General features: G+C 45.0%; 1 protein-coding gene across 19 annotated transcripts in view; it reads right to left on the bottom strand.

The window, feature by feature from the left end:
• Positions 1-2,204: 2,204 nt before the first annotated feature.
• Positions 2,205-18,807, bottom strand: part of LOC119180953 (uncharacterized) — a 311,773-nt gene continuing 295,170 nt past the window's right edge. For 17 of the 19 annotated variants that reach the window (XM_075874974.1, XM_037432096.2, XM_037432100.2 and 14 more), the window contains 6 exons: positions 17,191-17,296; positions 16,021-16,167; positions 14,650-14,851; positions 10,597-11,396; positions 4,519-4,655; positions 2,205-3,581 (listed from right to left, as the gene is read on the bottom strand). In XM_075874974.1, coding sequence (XP_075731089.1) covers positions 3,374-3,581; positions 4,519-4,655; positions 10,597-11,396; positions 14,650-14,851; positions 16,021-16,167; positions 17,191-17,296 — 1,600 coding nt within the window. In that variant the 3' untranslated portion in view covers positions 2,205-3,373. Of the gene's footprint in view, positions 3,582-4,518; positions 4,656-4,782; positions 5,781-7,403; positions 7,491-10,596; positions 11,397-14,649; positions 14,852-16,020; positions 16,168-17,190; positions 17,297-18,807 lie in introns of those variants that run through there. The other 2 variants (XM_075874970.1, XM_075874972.1) reach the window with 2 other exon arrangements.

The following is an 18,807-nucleotide window of genomic DNA, read 5'->3' as shown; positions in this document are numbered from 1 at the left end:
GTCATTGAAAATCATGACTGCTGATTTTTCCTTACTGAATCTAAAATCTAACCTATCTCCCTCATTACCGCAGATGTCCATCAATCTCTGCAAATCTTCCTTGTTGTTGGCCATTAGCACTGTATCATCTGCGTACATTAATGCTGGTAGTGCCTGATCAATAAGTTTTCCTTGTTTGACTAAAGAGAGGTTGAAGCCCAGTCCACTTCCCTCTAATTTTGCCTCTAATCCTTGTAGGTACATCATGAATAATAAGGGTGACAGGGGGCACCCCTGCCTAAGCCCCCGTTTTACCTCTGCAGGCTTGGATACCTGTTTTTCCCACTTTATAACTACCTTGTTACCTTTATAGATGCCCTTTAAAAGATTAGTGACTACATGTTCCACGCCTAGTGTGTCCAGTATTCCCCACAATTCCTCTTGAACCACGCTATCGTACGCTCCCTCGATATCCAAGAATACTAGCCACAGTGGCCTGTGTTCCTTTTCTGCTATTTCGATGCACTGCGTCAGTGAGAACAGATATTCTTCCAACCTCCTGTGTTTCCGAAACCCATTCTGCAGTTCCCCCAGCACCCCCTCATCCTCTATCCACGCCTGCAGTCTTTCCTTTATAATTTGCATCGCCAGCCTGTAGACCACTGATGTCACTGTTATAGGACGGTAGTTGTTTATGTCAGCTTCGTCCCCCTTTCCTTTATAGATCATGCTCATCCTGCTAAGTTTCCATCCATTGGGAACTTCACCATCGATTATTATTTTGCTCACTGCCTCTCTCAAGGTATTTTGCTCACTGCCTCTCCCGCGCCGCTGCCATCAGCGCCCCTTGCGGCATCGGCGCGCCGAGTGACCCTCTCGGACAAGCGAAAAGCGCCCCGCTCATCACACCTCCCTTATGGTCCCCATTCTAGTCACCCTAACCCTACCTTAAGGGTGTCGCCGTCTGGTGGCCTCCGGAGGAAGGCATCATCGGCAGTGCCAGCGTCTCCCATTGGAAACGCTCGGTGGTCGGCACACTAGTATGTTCCGAGCACTTTAAGGGTGCCAGCGTGAATGAAAATTACACAATGCTTTGTGAAACTAATTGCATGTTCTCTATTCTGTTCCGTATTTCCGTGAATATTCAATTTAATGAATGTTAAGCGAGCTATTTATTACTTACTTTTTCCCTTAAAGTTCACTCTTGTGAGAGTTCACTTCGGAGAACTGCTCAAACTGTATGGAGTACTTACCTTTTTGGCAGTAGTAGTAGAGGTCTGCGTAGAAGAAAAACCCCGTTTCTGCAGACTACGAAGGGAACACGGCGCAGTGTCGTAAGGGGGGGGGGGGGGAAGAGCAGAGGCTGTGCTTTAGAAATGAGGTCCCGCAAGTTCCGCAACACGAAACAGATCGCCAGGCCGGGGTACCTCCCCACTTGAATTGCTAGCTGATCTCTGGAGGCAGCGGGCACCAAACCCAGTACCGCCCGCATTAGAGGCGCATGCTCCGATCATATGCGACCACCGCTACGCGATCGTTGGCGACAATATTTGGATCAAGAGGTTTTTTAAGAGGAAGAAATGCTTTACGTCTACTAGGCATCTCCTACACCTAAACGAAGTTTTCGCATTATCTCAACACCAGTGGTTCTGAAATGGAGACTCCACCGCGAAACTGTCGCCGAGGGGGGAGGTGGGGTCGTGAAAAAGTTTTTTTTTTATTTTGGAAGCACACTACACTATGTCTTGTGACAGCTAGCCTGCATAGGTTTGCGCTGCGGCAGAGCTGACTTACGCTTCCCTTTTTTTCACGAGATGGCAGTAAAGCTAGCTTTTGTTGCAGTTTCCAACGGCATATGCACGCGAGCACAGTTTTTATAGGTTTGTGCAATGAAAGAGCAAGCATAGCTAAAAACGGGTTGAATGTGGCTGCAGGCAGCACGACTTGACAAGTTGTCGAGATCGATACGACATCTGATGATTATCGTGCCCCTTCTTTTCACTACCAGACATAGAAATGTACCCATCTCTTGCTATGCCGATTCCAGTTGATAGATTGGCAATACTGCCAGAAAGGGAGCGCGATGCAGATGAGAAGCAAATAGCTAACAGCTGCTTTGTTTCCGGCCGTCGCTCGATTAGTGGTTAGCTGCTGCAGTGTTATCCCGGCGAGACCTGCACAACACTGCAGGCTCATTAAGCACAAGGATGAAAGATCACGATCACTTGACATCGACATTTGGGTTTTATTTACAAGTCATGCTTCTGCAGCATTTGAAATTGCAACAAAAATTGAGTTATATTCAAGAGTATCTTTCAGAGCAGCGAAATAGAGAAGGAAACGCCCTGATAAGAAAACCACATGGTCAACCTAGAAGGTGTTGCGGAGTCAAGATCACATACTCAAACTAAAAGTGGGCACAGTTGAATCAACCGCATAAATATTTGCTAAGAATTCTTTGTTCATTCAAGAATACACCGGGTAATCTGAACGCAGAAAAAAAAATCTATAAACATGCAGCAAGAGTCTCGTACTTGAATAGTTGTTTACGAGCCCAGGTCGAACTTTTTAAGGAAGTCCTCGCTTCAATATAGAGACAGGGTAAAAAAAATGATAGCTTATTCCTAGGAGTATCGGCACTAAGCCGCTAAACTTAGATGCAGAAAAAAAAGCAGATACACCAGATAAGGACAACAGAATGCACAGCATACTTTTTCTTTTGACATCTTAAAAATTCTTATAAAAAGAGAGCCCACTCAATGGCATGCAATGTAGGGGCATAAAAACAGATTTAAAGGGCATATAGATAAACGGCATCACGCGTAAATTAACACATTTATAAGCACGGGGGAATAATACTCATCTTTTTGTATCACGTACTGTTGCACTAGTATTTCACATGACCACTGGGAAAAGCGGACTAACACATGGCGATCTAGATATACCGAGAGAAGCATGCTGACTACATATACCTCAGCATGTCGCTTTTCTGCTGCAGTGCTTGCTGGTTGAATGCAGCAGATTTGAGTTTGTTCATATGCTCATTCGCAAACCCCTTACTGCCAGAACTTATCTTGTCAGACCCTAGCAGTCCAGCCAGCTAGTGTGCCAGCAAGGCCTTAAAGGAGTCAACTGGCTGTTGGGTACGACAAGCACTTGGACATGTGACAGTGCTTTTGTGACAGTCTTGGGCAGTCGTAGAAGAAAAAAAACAGTAGGGGGGGGGGGGGGGGATGAGTAGGTACCAAGACTGAACATGCCGGACACGAAGTGTATCTTACATTGAGCATGCCGAGTATATAGAGCTAGGAAAAAGCCAGGGCAGAATGAAGTGGCGGCAACAGCAACGATGCACGTTTTGTGGCTGAAAAGCTATGGGTACAGGTTGCGGCAGCTACGCTATCACTGGCTGGTCGAGGATGCCCATGTGATCCCTGTCGCCATTCGTGTACTCCTCGTTGCTCTCTCGGGAAGCAGGCGATGCAGACCTGGACCATTTTTCACGACCAAAGCCCTCGTCGTAGTTGCCTTTGGCTATGAAAAATTGCTTGAAGTGAGGTCCACAGTAGAGCTTTCCTCCGCTGATTGTGTAGCTTTCCAGCCTGCATACAGAACACAGACCAAAGCAGGTTGGAGTATGGATTTCAAACATTATTGCACAATCAAGGTGACAAGTGAAAGATCGAACAATCGGTAAATACTGCAGTACATGTTTTTAACATCCCGACTGTTACAGAACAAGGAACTTTAAAGGGACCACGACATGGTCGCCTAAACAATTTCTGGTTTTCAGTGACAATTACCAGTAGGCAGTCTATTACATGCCTATACAAAAATGAAAAGTGGGCCGTAAAAAAATAATTCGAAAGCAAAATAAGCCCTAGAAGTAGCCGGCTGTCACCTCGCCCACCCCCAGCGGCCGCCATCTTGTCATGGCAAGTGTGACATGTGAAGCAAGGAGCGGAGTTGTCTTCTACACAAGTTTCAGGCCAAAATTTAAAGGTCTAACACTTTCCATAGTCTCCAGAATCAACTCTTTTTGCAACTTGTTTACAAATTGGCGGTAATCATTGACAAGAAATGCACATGTGTGCATAACACTCGACTAGAGATTGCTGCGATAGGGAAATAATGCTGTAGCTCGTCGATCACGTGAGGGAGTTTATATGGACTAATCCAGCCATGGCTAATCGTGGCTATAACAAACGACTGCTAAAAATTGTGGCTCAAAGAATTTTCGGTTTTACATTGGGAAAAGAGTTTTAGAGATGCGCATTCGGTCGAAGGCATGCAGAAGGGAACCTCAAACTATCCGATCTGAAGGTCGATTCAGTCCTTTCAGTCGACGCGTTCTCTCTATCCAGGGGCAGACTACATTAAAATAATGCAGTACAGAAATTTCCTCTATACTTTTCGTGGCTTCATGTTAAGTTGGTTTAATTTGGTTGAACGGTTGTGGCTTATGATTGGGGTGACCTGTACACATGGAACAGGTTTCCTCATGCGTGAGCAGGCACTACTTGAGATGTGCAAACTCACCTGAGATGACAACTGCAGTGACTGCAGCGAAAGCAGTTCTTGTGCATCCGCAGTCCGCTCACCTCCATTCGCTCCATGGGGTAGAGTTTTTTGTTGCATATAGCGCATGCCTCAGAGTTGGGAGTTCCTGGAAACTCCTGCAAACAAGAGCACCACAAGCTTGGAATAAATTGCAGTGCAAGTGGCAACACAAGATCTTCGCCACCATTGTCAGTAGGCTGCAGCATTGGTGAGCAGCACCAGGAATAAGGAAGCACAACAAGATCGGATGTATAAATTTTATTTTGTCTAAAACAAGCTACATAATCGTATTGCACTTAGATTCGCAGCAAGTACAAAAGAGATTCATAGAATTTAATGGAAACCAGGTGGTTGAAGTAGAGTTCACATATCTGTAGCTAAATCTGGACATAACCACACAGTACAACAGTCACTAAAGAAAACGACTGCGAAAAACTGGCAGCTGTTAGGCACAAAGAGATCTCTAAGATTTCTCTAGTTGAACCACTGCTGAAAGTACGAGTACATAAAATAGCATTCGATAGAAACACACAGCATCAAATGCACATTCAAACAGGGTTAGTCCTCATTACATCAGAAAAAAAAAATACAAAGACATCAAAGACGACTCAAAAGAGACTTGCAGTCCGTTAGAATACACTGAAGAAACAAGACTCGAAGCCTTCCGAGGGACTCTAAAGAGAGCCTGAAACATTCAAATTGCTCTGCTGCCTGTCCTGTAGCTTTTAAAGAGCTTAACAAGGCAGGTAAAAGTTTTGACAGATCTTTATTCGTGAAAAATATGTGCTCCTCCTCCCCATAATGAACGATTAATTTCAGTCAACAGTCGAGAGAGGATCTTGTAGCTCGCATGTAACAGTGCTTGCACTGAGTGCACACGCACGAAGCTAAACAGTGGCAGGGAGTACCAACCAACAATATGGACTAGCCTCTTGGAACACAAATAGCATAATCTTAAAATGGCAAAGCCAATGACAAATCCTCTGAAATAAACATTTTTATACAAGGAAAAACGGGAGGACAGCAGGATAGTCGGCGACGTAATTTTTTCCACTCCACAAACTATGTACATGAGACGTATGGCATTAGGAGCACAAAGCAGTAACACCGCTTTGTGAACAGTCCTGCATGGGCATTCTTCAAACATAATATATCCATCTTCATTCAAACTGGTGGCGGTGTCTTCCAGTTCAGTGTGCCGATGTCCATGGAGGCCTTTGAACACTGTTTCAGGTCACTCACTGCAGAATGCAAAAGCAACATCGCATTACAATCGGATGCATTGAATTAGTTTAGAAATAAGCCAGCATTTGTCTTCTGGAAGGGAACATCATGCATTTGCCTGAATCGCTACGTTGTGTTCAGTAAATAAAACATGTTTTCCATGAGGGTTCAACACCCATAGCATTTTAGTTACTGCTAATGAAGTATTGAACTCAATGGTCATTAGTCAGGCATGCACCAAAATTGTCTCACTGCCAGTTCACTAAAACAGCCATTAAAACAATGCAATTAACTGCAGCAACCAAGTTGCAATAGGTAAATGTCTTAAAATGCTTCATGCATCTAATGAAAGAAACCAGCACCAGACTTTCAAAAGAAATCGCACCATAACAGAGTTGAAATTTAATAAATTGATAATGGCTTTCCAGTACTATAGCTCAGATGTAGTTGTGCATGTTTATGAAGAACATGTTATTGAGTAGCTCTTGATCAGAGGAACATTATCTCCATTTGGTACTACATAACTGCAGCAAGGCTGGACGTTTGACTTGACGCAGTAAACTTTGCTTTTACTTTATTATTAGCGTTCCCTCAACTATAGACCAGCCTGTTACCATTTCATTTGACTTCTCATGTTTAATAATTGTTGGGGCTTAAGGGAGGATGGAAGGCAAAATCAACTGAAAATGCAATTCGTCAGTTTTCATTGCATGGTATTCCAGTTATTACTGACAAGTGCTTCCACAAAGTGATGCATTTTACACTTGGAAAAACACTCAGTGGAAAGCATTTCTAAACTCTTCTAAATGGTGTTTTCTTCAAACACTAATTTTTCAGAAAAGGGACATTTTCTTTGTAACCACTGCAACTATCAAGTGCAACCTTTTGTGACTTTTTTCTGTATAGCTTGCACCTATTCTGAAGCAAATAATAGTGTTGCCACCAGAATTGTATTTTTACCAAAGTTTACCTAGGTCATGCAAAATTGTAGGCATGACCAATCTTTAATTAAAATTTTGCTTCAGAATAATACCCCAGGCATAAATAATAACCAGAGGAGATTTCGCCATTTTACAGGCACAATCTTTCTCCCAAATGTTCCTTCAAAAAATAAAAATAGCAAAATTGTATGCTTTCTCATTATTTTCAGAATGGCTTTTCATTTTGTCAAATTCAGAAGACACTTAGGAAGATCTCCATTCAAGATACTCTCAAAACTTTGTGAAGTTTGCTTTAAATATAAGCAAGCAATGGGGAGTACTAGTTGCACACCTATTTTTGCTGTCCATCCTTTTCTTAACATCCCAAACCGCAGTAAGGTTATGAGAGATGTGGTGGAGGTTGCCAGAAATTTTGAAGCACGAGGACTTCAAGCATTTTCGCCTCCATTGAAAATACAGCTGTCGCAGCCGGGACACGATACCGCGACCTGCGGGTCAGCAGTCGAACACTTCAACCACTAGAACATTGTAGCGGGTGACCGCAGCTGTGTGTCAATGTAAATCGGCTTAAACTTAGATGGGGTTCTCAGTGGTACTAAGAGGCTGCACCTACTCTTGTGATGCTGGTTCCTGACATAGTTAAAGCCCTGCACCCGCATGCTGGTTAGCGCACATGCTTTTGGGGAGAAAAATACTCACCAGTTTCACATTTTTTCCATTCTGGCATTAGTGCACAACTGCACGTCTTCCAAACCATGCATCAAAGCAGTGGGGCAAATGCATTTGCTGGCGCGAAGCAAAAAAAAAAAAAAAGCCACAGCACCAAAACAGCATTCACATGTTGCGAAAAATCAATGAAGTGGTCAACTAAATCAGCTAAGATAAGCCTTATAACTTTGACAATAGCTATGCAATAAGTAATTCGAATATACTATGAATTCTTTTGTTCCACGCACCCATTCGCTCTTTGAAGTAATAAAATTTCGCACAAGCAAAAAGAGATTACGAAGGAATATTTTGTCATTTAGGAAAGGTGACGTGCGTGGAGAGAAGTCGTACACAAGATGTCTAGGTTACCGTATTTACTGGCATAATGAACCCACTCGCATAATGAACTCACTTCCCAGCTTGATCCTTGAAAAAAGGAAAAAAAACTTAAAACATATTTGTTCATTTTATTTCGGTAGGATATCCAATACCGTTAATGATCAAAACAATGTTGAGTCAAGCCATTATATGACAAAATAACAATGCAATGAAAGCCAAAGATAGTTATGCAATCAATCTAAACAGTTGCGAGCAGCGCGAGCGTGGAGGATGTCAATTAAAATTTGAAAGTCGAGCCTTGTACGGCAAAGCGCCATCTGTCGGCTGCAGGAGAAAAATCTTTGCTAACAGCGCCACGCAAACACAGTGGCACAAAAACAAAGCACGTGGCGTCCAAAATGGCACTTGCGCTGCGCCATGGAACAGGCCGCGTGCTCGCCATCTCGGACCTATGCCAAGCGCAACCGCACCCACCACACCGACGGCGGGTTGTGCACCCACGACATCCAATACATTGCTTGTGCACCGCCATCCGACGCTGCGTTTTCGTTTTTGGGTTGGTCGTTGTGAACTGAGTTGAGAACCTGCTGCACAGGACGCGTTGGGCCGGTACACTAGCTACATGGATGGTTACTAACAGCATGCACTGGAGCATTGGAACCGAGCGGCTGGACGACACTTCGGCGTCGATTCATGCACTTTCATTACGGGACAAAACAAAAAGAGCTTCGGGCTACAAAAAAATTTGTCGCGCATTTCGATTGATTGATATGTGGGATTTAACGTCTCAAAACCACCATATGATTACGAGAGATGCCGTAGTGAAGGACTTCGGAAATTTTTACCACCTGGGGTTATTTAACGTGCACCCAAATCTGAGCACACGGGCCTACAACATTTCCGCACATTTCACGGGTCAAAACAAGCAAAGTCGTCCCCCGAAATTTTTATTGTTACGACTCCCGTGACTTCTTTCTCCCGCGTAATGAACCCTCCCCTTAAATTGGCGCCAACTTTTCTGAAAAAAAAAAAGAAAAAAGGTGGGTTCATTACACGAATAAATACGGTAAATACACGAAGTTATCACCATGCATAAAATAAGTGCATAGTCATTGCTGTAAAGTTTATCCTAGCATTGTATGTAAAAGCAGTCTTAACTAGGTGCTGGTCATAAAACAGGCCGAAAGGAGCATGTCTTGGTGCAATATTAGATTAGGAGTACTTCTGCAACAAAACCTAAATGGTGCCGAGTTGTGAACAAGCACACTGAAATAAGCCCTTACTGAAAACCAAGCAGCTCCCAAGCCTGCGAACCGCTGAAAAACGATAACAGGCAGTTTGTGTTGCAATGTTCATAACCAACAGGCTTGCAGTGGCAGCAACACTTTTGTGCATTAGTCATATAAGTTGTTAGTGAACAGGCCACAACATGGACTCACAAAATCTTGCTTTCAGATGTGCAGCATTTCCCACACACACACACACAAAAAAAGCAACTACTGTTGTATAATGATTGCGGACACAATTGCAAATGCAGTTATCAAAATACAGGCATAAACTCCATTGCCATATTCAATGACTAGAAATACAGAATTGCTGCAATGGTTAAAGTAGTTAATCTACAGAAACACCACGAAAATAAATGCATATGGTCACAGCTAATAAGGCAGGAAAAAGGCAAAAGGTAAAATAAAACTTGCTGTTAAGCTCCTTTCATTACAAATAATTGAGACTTATGCAGGTTACATTACCTCCTTCACTATGCTACTTGTGCTAGGAGATACCCTTCTGACTAAAGTTTAAAAGACACACAGTTTTAAGATGCCAATGCGATTAGTACGCCAAGTACTGTTCTTAAATTTTGAAATAGCTAAATAATGCTTACACATGCTTGTTCATGCTCTGCTTTTGTGATCGGGGCATGGTCAGTGAAAAAAACAGTCATAGTTCATAAAGTTGCAATTCCGATGGAGTGAACAGATGTTAAAAAAAATGTAAACGAGGCTTGTAAAATACAGGTTTGTTGTTGAGACCAAATCGCAACCTGTATCTTTGTTAATGGGGTAGATTTTGCAATTTAATAGACCATTGATGGGGCACTCTACCAGTTTTATTTGAAGTCTGGCAAATTATTTTCCATGAAAGCGACCTAGAAATAATATGCATATAATTTTTTTTCAAAGATATAATACAATTAGATATACAAGTGCAGTGGTTACTTTCCTCATCTCCACCTAACCATCCCACGTTCTGAAGAAGCAGAGTGGCACCCTGACTATACCACTGTTTCATTCCCATTAGGAGGGCCCCGCCGACCAGCAGCTGACTGATGGCTTCTCTAAAGTGCCAAATCTTACAGGAATTCCAAATGAATGTAGAAATACTATGTACTGCTTGCTTAACTGATAAGGTAGTACGAGTTCCACAGAGATAACTGGCCCCAACAGCTTGCTCATGTCAAGTGTCAACCTATGGTAGCCCACGACTAATCCCAATTGCCCAACACCACCAGGTGATCGCTACTAACGGTCAACTTATGACCAACTTGTGTTTGAAAAAAGTTAACAAAGCAGTCAACACTGCTCTCAACTTATGCATTATATATGCGATGTACAACTGCAATATCTGACCAAAATTTTCCACTGGTCTATTTTTCGTGTGTGGAATGTGTTTCCCAATCAAGTGACAGAGTTGGTTTAAGGACCTTAGCAAGCTCCACGACATCTGCTACAGCCCACAAGAAATGCATGCGATACAGCTTGAACAGTGGATTGCTACAGTGGCATGGAACTGGATAGAACAAACATGTGCAAGTGCAGCACTTGAAGTAGGGCAAGAGGCTCACCACAAATCTGTTGACCTTGGGCTTGGGCCTGTGTGCCTCCTGGCGCTCAGACTCGTCCCGGATCGCTTCAAATTTGGCTCTCAGGGTCTTGGCCGTGTCGGCCATGGGCAAGCACTCCTCGTCAGCGTTCTCGCCGTTTCGTCGGCTCTCGCGGGCCTCGCGCTCTGCATCCCAGTTCTCGAAGCGTGCCCGCATGCTCTTGGCGCGGTCAGCCTCGACCACGATGTCGTCCTCAACGCGGTACGAACACTGAACGATGTCAGGGTCGCGCTGGACCTCGGGCGATGGCTCATGCTCGTCGTCGCGCGTGTACTCGCGCGGAGGAGTGATCCTCTTGAGTGGCTTGGGTCCCTGGGGCGGTTCCTCGCGGCTCGCGTTAACCTCGAGCTCGCGGAACCGCTCACGCATGCGCCGTGCGGTGTCCGTGACGATGACCTCTTCAGCTGGGTCGGCAGCTCGAACGACGTTGGGGTCACGTGGAGGTTGGAATTCGGGCGAAGGCTCCTTGCCGCTCTCGCGGGGTGGCGTCATCTCGAAGCGCTTGCGCTGCTTGTTAGAGTCATCCTTGAAGTTTTCGAAGAACTTGAAGCGCTCAGACACCTCGGTGGTGGCAACCTCAACATCGCGGACGGGGTCGCTGGAGCGGACGACGTCGCCTGGTGAGACTGGGTTCTGTTGAGGCCGTGCAACATTCCAGCGGTTGCTAGGGGAGCGGGCCAGTGACGTGGAAGAAGCACCAGACTGGCGGGCCACCTCGGCGTCAAGTTGTTTGAAAATGTTCTTAGCCTCGTGGGCAATCCCTGCAAGGAGCGGTGGACGAAGATAAGCACATCGCACTTCATCTCGCTGAGTGCACACTCGGGAACTGTAACAAAGCATTCACCGAAAGCTTGATTCGTTAAAACTTTTACGCACGACGCTATGCATACCCTTCACGCGACATCACCGACAGCACTTATCACAGCATCTGAAATCTCAGCAATGCTCAAGCCCAACGCCCCAAATAGCCTCTTTTTCAGACCTGCTGCATTCACCTCCGTCAATCAGCCAAATATACAAACAATTTTAGCAGGCCTTGTAAACTACAGCGCTGTAGTTTGTCTTTTCTTTCCCGTCCCTGTTTACGTCGCGCTAATATTCGTTTAAGATGGAAGTACACCAACCGCCCAATTGTCCCTTCTGATGCTTTAATAGTGGTGGTCCAGAGTAGCCGAAACACGAGTAAGAGAGAAGTAAGAGAGGAAGACGAAACTAGCCGATGCAAACACGTCATGCTAACACATAGCTCGAGCTGCAGCTGTAGCCCTCGGGTTTTGTACAAATAATAGCGAAGCGCAAGGACCAGTCCGCGGAGATCATGCCAGATCACTTGTCGCATGAACAGAACACTGCAATGGCGAGCCTCCTTTGTGTGTATTTCTAGTCGGATATGAAACATAAGTAACATGCGCGCATAATCTCACTCCTGCGTGAATTTGACTCTGAGCAGAAAAGCAAGAGCGAGGGATCCCCAGCTGATGGCATTGACCTGCAATGGCCAATGCGAAACAGTTTTCAAAGCCAGTGGTAAACGGATTTGCCGCAGCAGAGCCACAAATTTTTCCGATCCACCTACGAAGCCTCAGCCGGCCTCCACACCGCGAGAATTGTGGGAAAGCGAAGCTGCAAAAGCTCAAAGGTGTGCAATTGGCTAGCAAGATGACGTGCTGTCGAAAATGCACCACTAAGCCTGAAATACCTGCGCTTACACATCTCTGGAATGATCATTGTAATCATCATCGTCATCATAATTTCCACCGTCATCGCTTTATTTTATTTCTGTATTCACTCCCCTCTCTGGTTATGTTACCTGCTTCGAGCACACTAAAACCACAACAACTGCACAGGATATAGACAGCCTCGCTGAAAAACCGTATGTTAAACTTAGTTACAATCTAAGAACGACTGTCAGGTCCACCATAAGCCTTCAATAATTATTCCTCCCACAGAGAGACTTCCAAGTGTTCCAATCAATCGGGCCGACTCAATTTCGTGACTTCAAGTACTTTTGGAGCGTTTCAGATAGCCTACTTTCTCATAGAGACATGCTCGGGTCGCTGGTTTTAAATCGCGAACTTGAATGTCCTGGTGAATTTCATCAGGTATTCGACATTGTTGCTCGGCCAAATGTATTCTTTCATGTACTAACGGTGGATTTTTGACTCCTAATATGCGTGATACGTGCATTAGCTGAGAAAAAGTTCTTACGGTTCGAGCTGAAACCAGCTATACTCAGCAACAACTTTTCTCGACAGTACTGCGGAAGCTACAAAACTGAAGTGCATGCCCACTACCATGCCAAGAAATACTGTAGTGCTTAAGTTTACTGACGATTTTCTCATTTTGACTTAATGAAATAAATGCAGATTCATTATGAGGCTCAAATAATTGTGGAAAGTCGGAGCTAAAATAGTTGTTTATTGCTTTGTAGAATGCCTTCCTTTTCATTTTTTAAACAGCACCATCGTTTCAGCACGCCCACTTTCTAAAGTACTCATGACATCCATTACGTAGTGGGCTAGTGTGCGGCCACAAATGCGCTGTTTAGTTCTCCGAGAAAAATATACTCGTAATATGGCTCAGAAATGTACACTGGACCATTGAAATGTTTTTCCCATTCAAATTTTTTGTGTACATAATTTTCTAAACTTGTTAATGATGCGAGTGAGAAAAACCGAAATCAGCCACAGGCCGATGCACTACCTTCGGAGCAAGACTAATTTGTGGAAGCTTCGCCTCCGTAGCTTTCGCCCTAGTGCCACGATGTCGCCGAGTGTAGCATGATTGCTGTTTCACTGGTGAAGGGCAGGCACGCCACAGTTCTGAGAGTGTAGTGGTAAACAAAGCTTCGAAGTAATGAGCACTTTAGCAGAAATGGCAAAGTACACTTTGTCCAGCAGTAAGCTGATCGGTTAATCAGGACGGTTCGTTGTTCGACCAGAGAAGAAAATTGCCAGGCCTGCATGCAGGGGCGGGTCCCGAGAGAGGCGGTAGAAGCGATTCCCCCCCTCCCCCTTCAGTGCTTCACCAAATAGAACAAATGGGCGAGACTGCTGCGAGTCCACATTAACAGTATTTACAATATGAAGGGTCAAACAGGGCGATTCGTTGTTTGGCCAGGCAAAAGAAATCGCTAGGCCTGTGCGCAGTGGTGAATCCTGAGAGGGGTAGTAGGGGCGATCGCCCCCCTACCCGTACCCCCAAAGTCTGTTTCAGCAGCCGCCCCCTCACTTCAATGCTTGTAGTCCAGCTCAGATCACCAATTAGCACAAATAAGCGAGACTGCTGCGAGCTCACATTAACAGTATTTATGTTATGAAGGGGTTTTTATACCAGCAAACAAAAAAAAATGATGACTACACCCCTTCTCTGACGTTATTTCAGGAGACTGCCCCCCCCCCCCCATCCCTCCCCTAAAATGAAAGGCTTGATCCGCCCCTGCCTGTGCAGAACCGGCAAAACTGTCACAGTGAAAGCGGAAGAGCAGTTTTTTAAAGCTCGTTGCAGACTTTCTTGGGGCAACTAATGCAAGTACACATGCAAGTTATGCAGTATGCCATAAATCATGGCAATGAAGTAAGAAAGCACCAATGAGGGCATTTTTCGACATTTCGCAGAGAAGGCATTATGTCACTTTGTGCTGTGGCTGATAACTATGAACTATGGCTGAGCTCTTTGTAACGGTTTGAAAGCATTCAATGATATTCATGCTCTTCGCATTGTGCGACACATGAGTGTTAATTTTACTCTTCCACCATGTTATATTACAAATCTTAAGGCAATTCCTTGCATGACGCGACACCTGTGTAAGGTAATTTTTTTTCAAAGGAGCACTAGCGTGGAACTGGTAGAATACTCTACTGCTACGGCCCTAGAATGTTCTCATTTAATTTTTTTTTTCTTACTTCACGTCAAAGCAGTAGCTGACACTGGTGGCAGAAACTATAGGGTGCCACAATTGGCTGTTGCGAGCTCATAACAGGGTATGAGCCGGAAGTTCGTACTTAGACTCACCTGTCTCGTTGAAAACACTGAGCTCCTCCTGCTTCTCTCGCTGGAGGCGCTCAATCTTTTCGGCCTCGGTCTCTTGGGTCACCACACCGGCCTCAAACTTTTCCTTGATGGAGGTGGCACGAGCCTCCTGGCCCTCCACGCTGATTTGTTCGGCCCGCCCAGCCTGGATACGGTTGGCATCCTCCACGGCCTTCTGGTACACCTGCCATTAAACAACACACTCTCGCATATACTGTTGATCGAAGCGAATTAATTGCAGATGATTGCATCAGATAGAGTGCAACAGACGTCACTGGAAAATTGGCACGTTTCTGTCGATTTATTCTGACAAAATCGTGGAGAATCGCAAAGCATCACAGCATAGGTTACAGACCCAGTGACACTGCTGTCGAGAGTGTCAAGAAAGTGATACTTGTGCAATGCCGATTGGAAGGAAACATTTCTTGTCACTCAAGTTATGGCGGTGGCATGACGTCATACCTGAAGTTTGTGCTCACGTGACGCAACTGCCGTGTGTGAAGGCGACCATGAAGTTTCCTACCATACTCGATGGCAGCCTGGCGCTGCGATCGCTCAACCACAACTGTACAAAAGATCGCTGCATCATCTACATAAGCCAATACTTTAACTTCATTGCCTAGTACATAGAATCCTCGGATATGTTTCGATCCTAATATACTGAAACACAGTGGTTAAAGATACAGCTGCAGCGTGCATCCAGTCACGAACTTTACAATGGTTTCGAGTGCACTGCGGCTTTGTTGCGTTTTCGATCCACATAAAAGAAGGAACCGTTGTAAATTTCATGACCGGATTTAAATCGGCAAGCCTGAAAAGGTCAAGGTGATGAAGTGGAATAGGTGAACGTTTCCCGAAATTTGTCAGTGAAGCGATTAAAGGGGCTAATTGGTTCTTGTTGGCTTGGCAATGTGCTTATAGTAGGGATACGCTACGCAGACAGACTACAATGTACACAGTACTTTGTTCGCGCTCATTCTGTTAACACTGTGTCCTGTGTAGTCTGTCTTTATATCTTCGTATTGTATCCCCATTAAGAATATTGCCAAGCAGACATTTGCAAAAAAGTGGCTCCAGGCCACACAGAACCGATTAGAGTCAAAAGAATGAAAGTTAAACGAATCTATGCATGGCCCAGCATTCCCGTGCTGGTTGAAGCGCTACGTGTTGCAGCTTCTATAGTCTCTAGCAGCAGATTTCTATTTAGTGTATTATTAGGAGACCATGTGAAGTGTACGAATCTTCCGTTCACATGTGCTTGTGAATGGGAGCATTAGCCAAGACAGATTGTACGTTTCACATTTGGCTGGCACTTAATTTTCCTAAAACAGAGACAGACGTTCCGATTCTGACCTGTCGCATGGACTCTGAGCGGCCCAAGCACATTTTCTTGCGCAGCTTCGCCAGCTCCTCTTTGGTCTCCTCGGTGCGCTCCTGGTGGCTGCTCACTGCACCGCTCTCCCATTGGCTCTTGAGCGATGACAAACCTTCGTAGACAACCTACGAAAACATTTAAAAAAAAAAAAAACTTGCACACATGTAGCTGATTGACGTTTGAAACAACGAACTTACTTTAACGAAGAAATGACGTCTAAGCATACAGGTTCAGCATTATTTTTTTTAGGTGGGAGGAATCTTATAAATTAGGCTTGTTTGCCGGCGTCTAATGTCACTGTGTGCGATGTAGTCACGGTCCAGCATAAATGAGTATTGCGCCACAAAAATGGGGTATATTTCACTATTCGTCACTGTTCCACTAAAAATGGAGAAGGCAACAGTTTGCACGGCAAATAGGCGATAACCTTAGTGCAGCCGAAACGCCCTTCCCATCATGCCGTAGAGAACTGAAACCAGGCATGTATGTAAGAAGTAGAAGCACCACCTCAGGGAGACCGCAACGTTCTCGTGATGACACTAAAGGCCTGACCACACGCATTCGTTGCAGCGCGTCAGCTTAGGGCTTGCAGACGCGGCTGTGTGCCCTCCTCTCTCCATAGAGAGAAGGAACGTGGCTACACAAAGCTGCGCGCCCACTCTCTTTATAGAGAGAGAGCGTAGCGCCGCGTCAAAATCCCACGTGATGACACGCTGTAAGCAATACATGTCGTCAGGCCTCAAAGGTAAGCCGCGCCTTCGAAAAAAACAAAGTGCTCGAGGTCATGACGAGCACGTGATAGAAGTTCTTCCTCCGCATAATCCCTTCCTGCTTAGCTTCTTTCGCTGACGTCGAGACACGAGAAAGCAAATACAGCGTGCGACATATCCAACTCTGCATGTACTGGAAGGATTCTTAAGAAAAGAAATATGGTGGGCAGTTCGCCAGGCAACAAACACTTTCAGTGAAGTCATTAGACGGTCAGCTAAAGTATTGTAGGGCCCATTTCACTACCGCGCCAAGTTAGCCTACATCATATGCTGAAGCGGTGCTTACCCCTCCCGCATAGCATTCGTTGACAGACTGCCCGTAGCAGTATGACTGCACGTTAGCAAATGAACAAGGTGAAAAAGAAAAAGTGGCTATACCTTTTCCTTTGTCTTGGTCTCCCTGACGACGGACGAATCCTCGTCTTCGCTCTCTGTGGGAGAGTGGGCATCCCCGTTCCTTTCTCCAGCAGCCACTGACTGGTATCTAAGGGATGCAGAAATAGAAAACAAGTTTACAGAAATTAAATGCACCGAGACAGCTCCAGTTTTACGAAGGTTAGAAATAGTTCTATCGTGAAGAAAAGAAAGAAGCTAGTGTAAGTAAGAGACAACGCCTGTACTCTGGGCCGGCTGTTTCTTTGCTTTAACACGGAAGTTTTATGTCTGGGTCCACCACGGCGCCACTGACTTGCTTCTGTCATGGAAGTGACCTTAAAAAGTATACTCAGAAATCGTAAAGTAAAAAACCAGAAGGCAAGCAGTTATCGCGCGGAATCGAACAACCAACTTGTCGATTCTCACTGCACTGCGCTAACCACAACGCCACGGAACGTATCAGTTCGGAAGGCTAACGGCAAGCCATTTATATACACCATGAACTATTTGGCAGTCCTCAAACCTTTGAAACTTTAATGCATTTGTTACCAGAGGCGAGCACTGTGCAAGAACTTACTTTTACACTGCTGTGGCGAGATGGCGAGACGGGCTCGCGTTAGGCGAGCTCTAAAGGTCGTCGCCTTCACAGAGCGTGGTCTGTTCTGAGTGAGCGCATCAGACTTAATTCAGCAGAGGACAATGGTCACTTTGCACGCTGTGTGACCGCATTTACGAAAGTAGTGCAATTCTGACACATGGCGCAAGAAAAATTGTGACAGTTGGTCGTGCTTGTCCTGTGTATCAAGTGTGGAGCTTCAAGTGTGGAGCTGTGACAGTTGTTTGTCCGCACTCATACTGTGCGTGCAAGTTTTGAGCTGCTTGCCGTTCTTTACGTGACTTTGCAATTTGTTGATATTCCTGAAACAATGCACAATAACTGCTCAACTAGGTACGTTTCACTTTCGTCTTATACCGATTCCTATATAGGCAGATCAGCCAAATTTTTTTCTTTCAATCTATGGCACATGCCTTCTCTGGGGGATTGACCAAAGAAGCATATAGCAATAGCTGCGCTACTGCTTATCAAGAAAAATAGTGTAAAGGAAAAAAGCATGACCGAAATAACATCAAGAAAGTGAGAAACAAGTGAGTGGGCTGGCTGTTCTTTATCCGCCTCTTGTTCCTTTACTTCGCGCTAATCGCCCACGCGCCAGATCTTCGGCGCGGCTTTTCATCACGCTAGCTTGACTTTAACATGTGCCAATTTTCGCTCATAAGCTCTGCGTCCGAAAAGTCACAATCACGATTCATTATGAACAACGCCGCCCACACTATTATATAGGTCATGTGGATGTAGCCATTTTTCCATTACCATAGCTATTCTGCTGAAGCACAAAGATAAGTGCTCGTAAACTCGCGAGAGCGTTCTCCACAAAATGGCGGGTGATTATTGCGTGTCTGAACCTTCCGTTTCTCCGCTGATTGCGAGGTATATGCCCGTTTAGCAATCTCACGAGATCGAAACATTCCTGCGCGTGCAGGGTGGTTTTTCATGCATTCGTTTGTTTTAATGAACTTGAGCTCTCAGACTGCGCTCGTACTGCGTCCTCGTCCTATGTC

Source organism: Rhipicephalus microplus, chromosome 10, assembly GCF_043290135.1.
Source record: "Rhipicephalus microplus isolate Deutch F79 chromosome 10, USDA_Rmic, whole genome shotgun sequence".
Lineage (NCBI taxonomy): Eukaryota > Metazoa > Arthropoda > Arachnida > Ixodida > Ixodidae > Rhipicephalus > Rhipicephalus microplus.
Note: the sequence above shows the minus strand (reverse complement) of the source record. Positions and strands in the feature narration are given on the sequence as shown.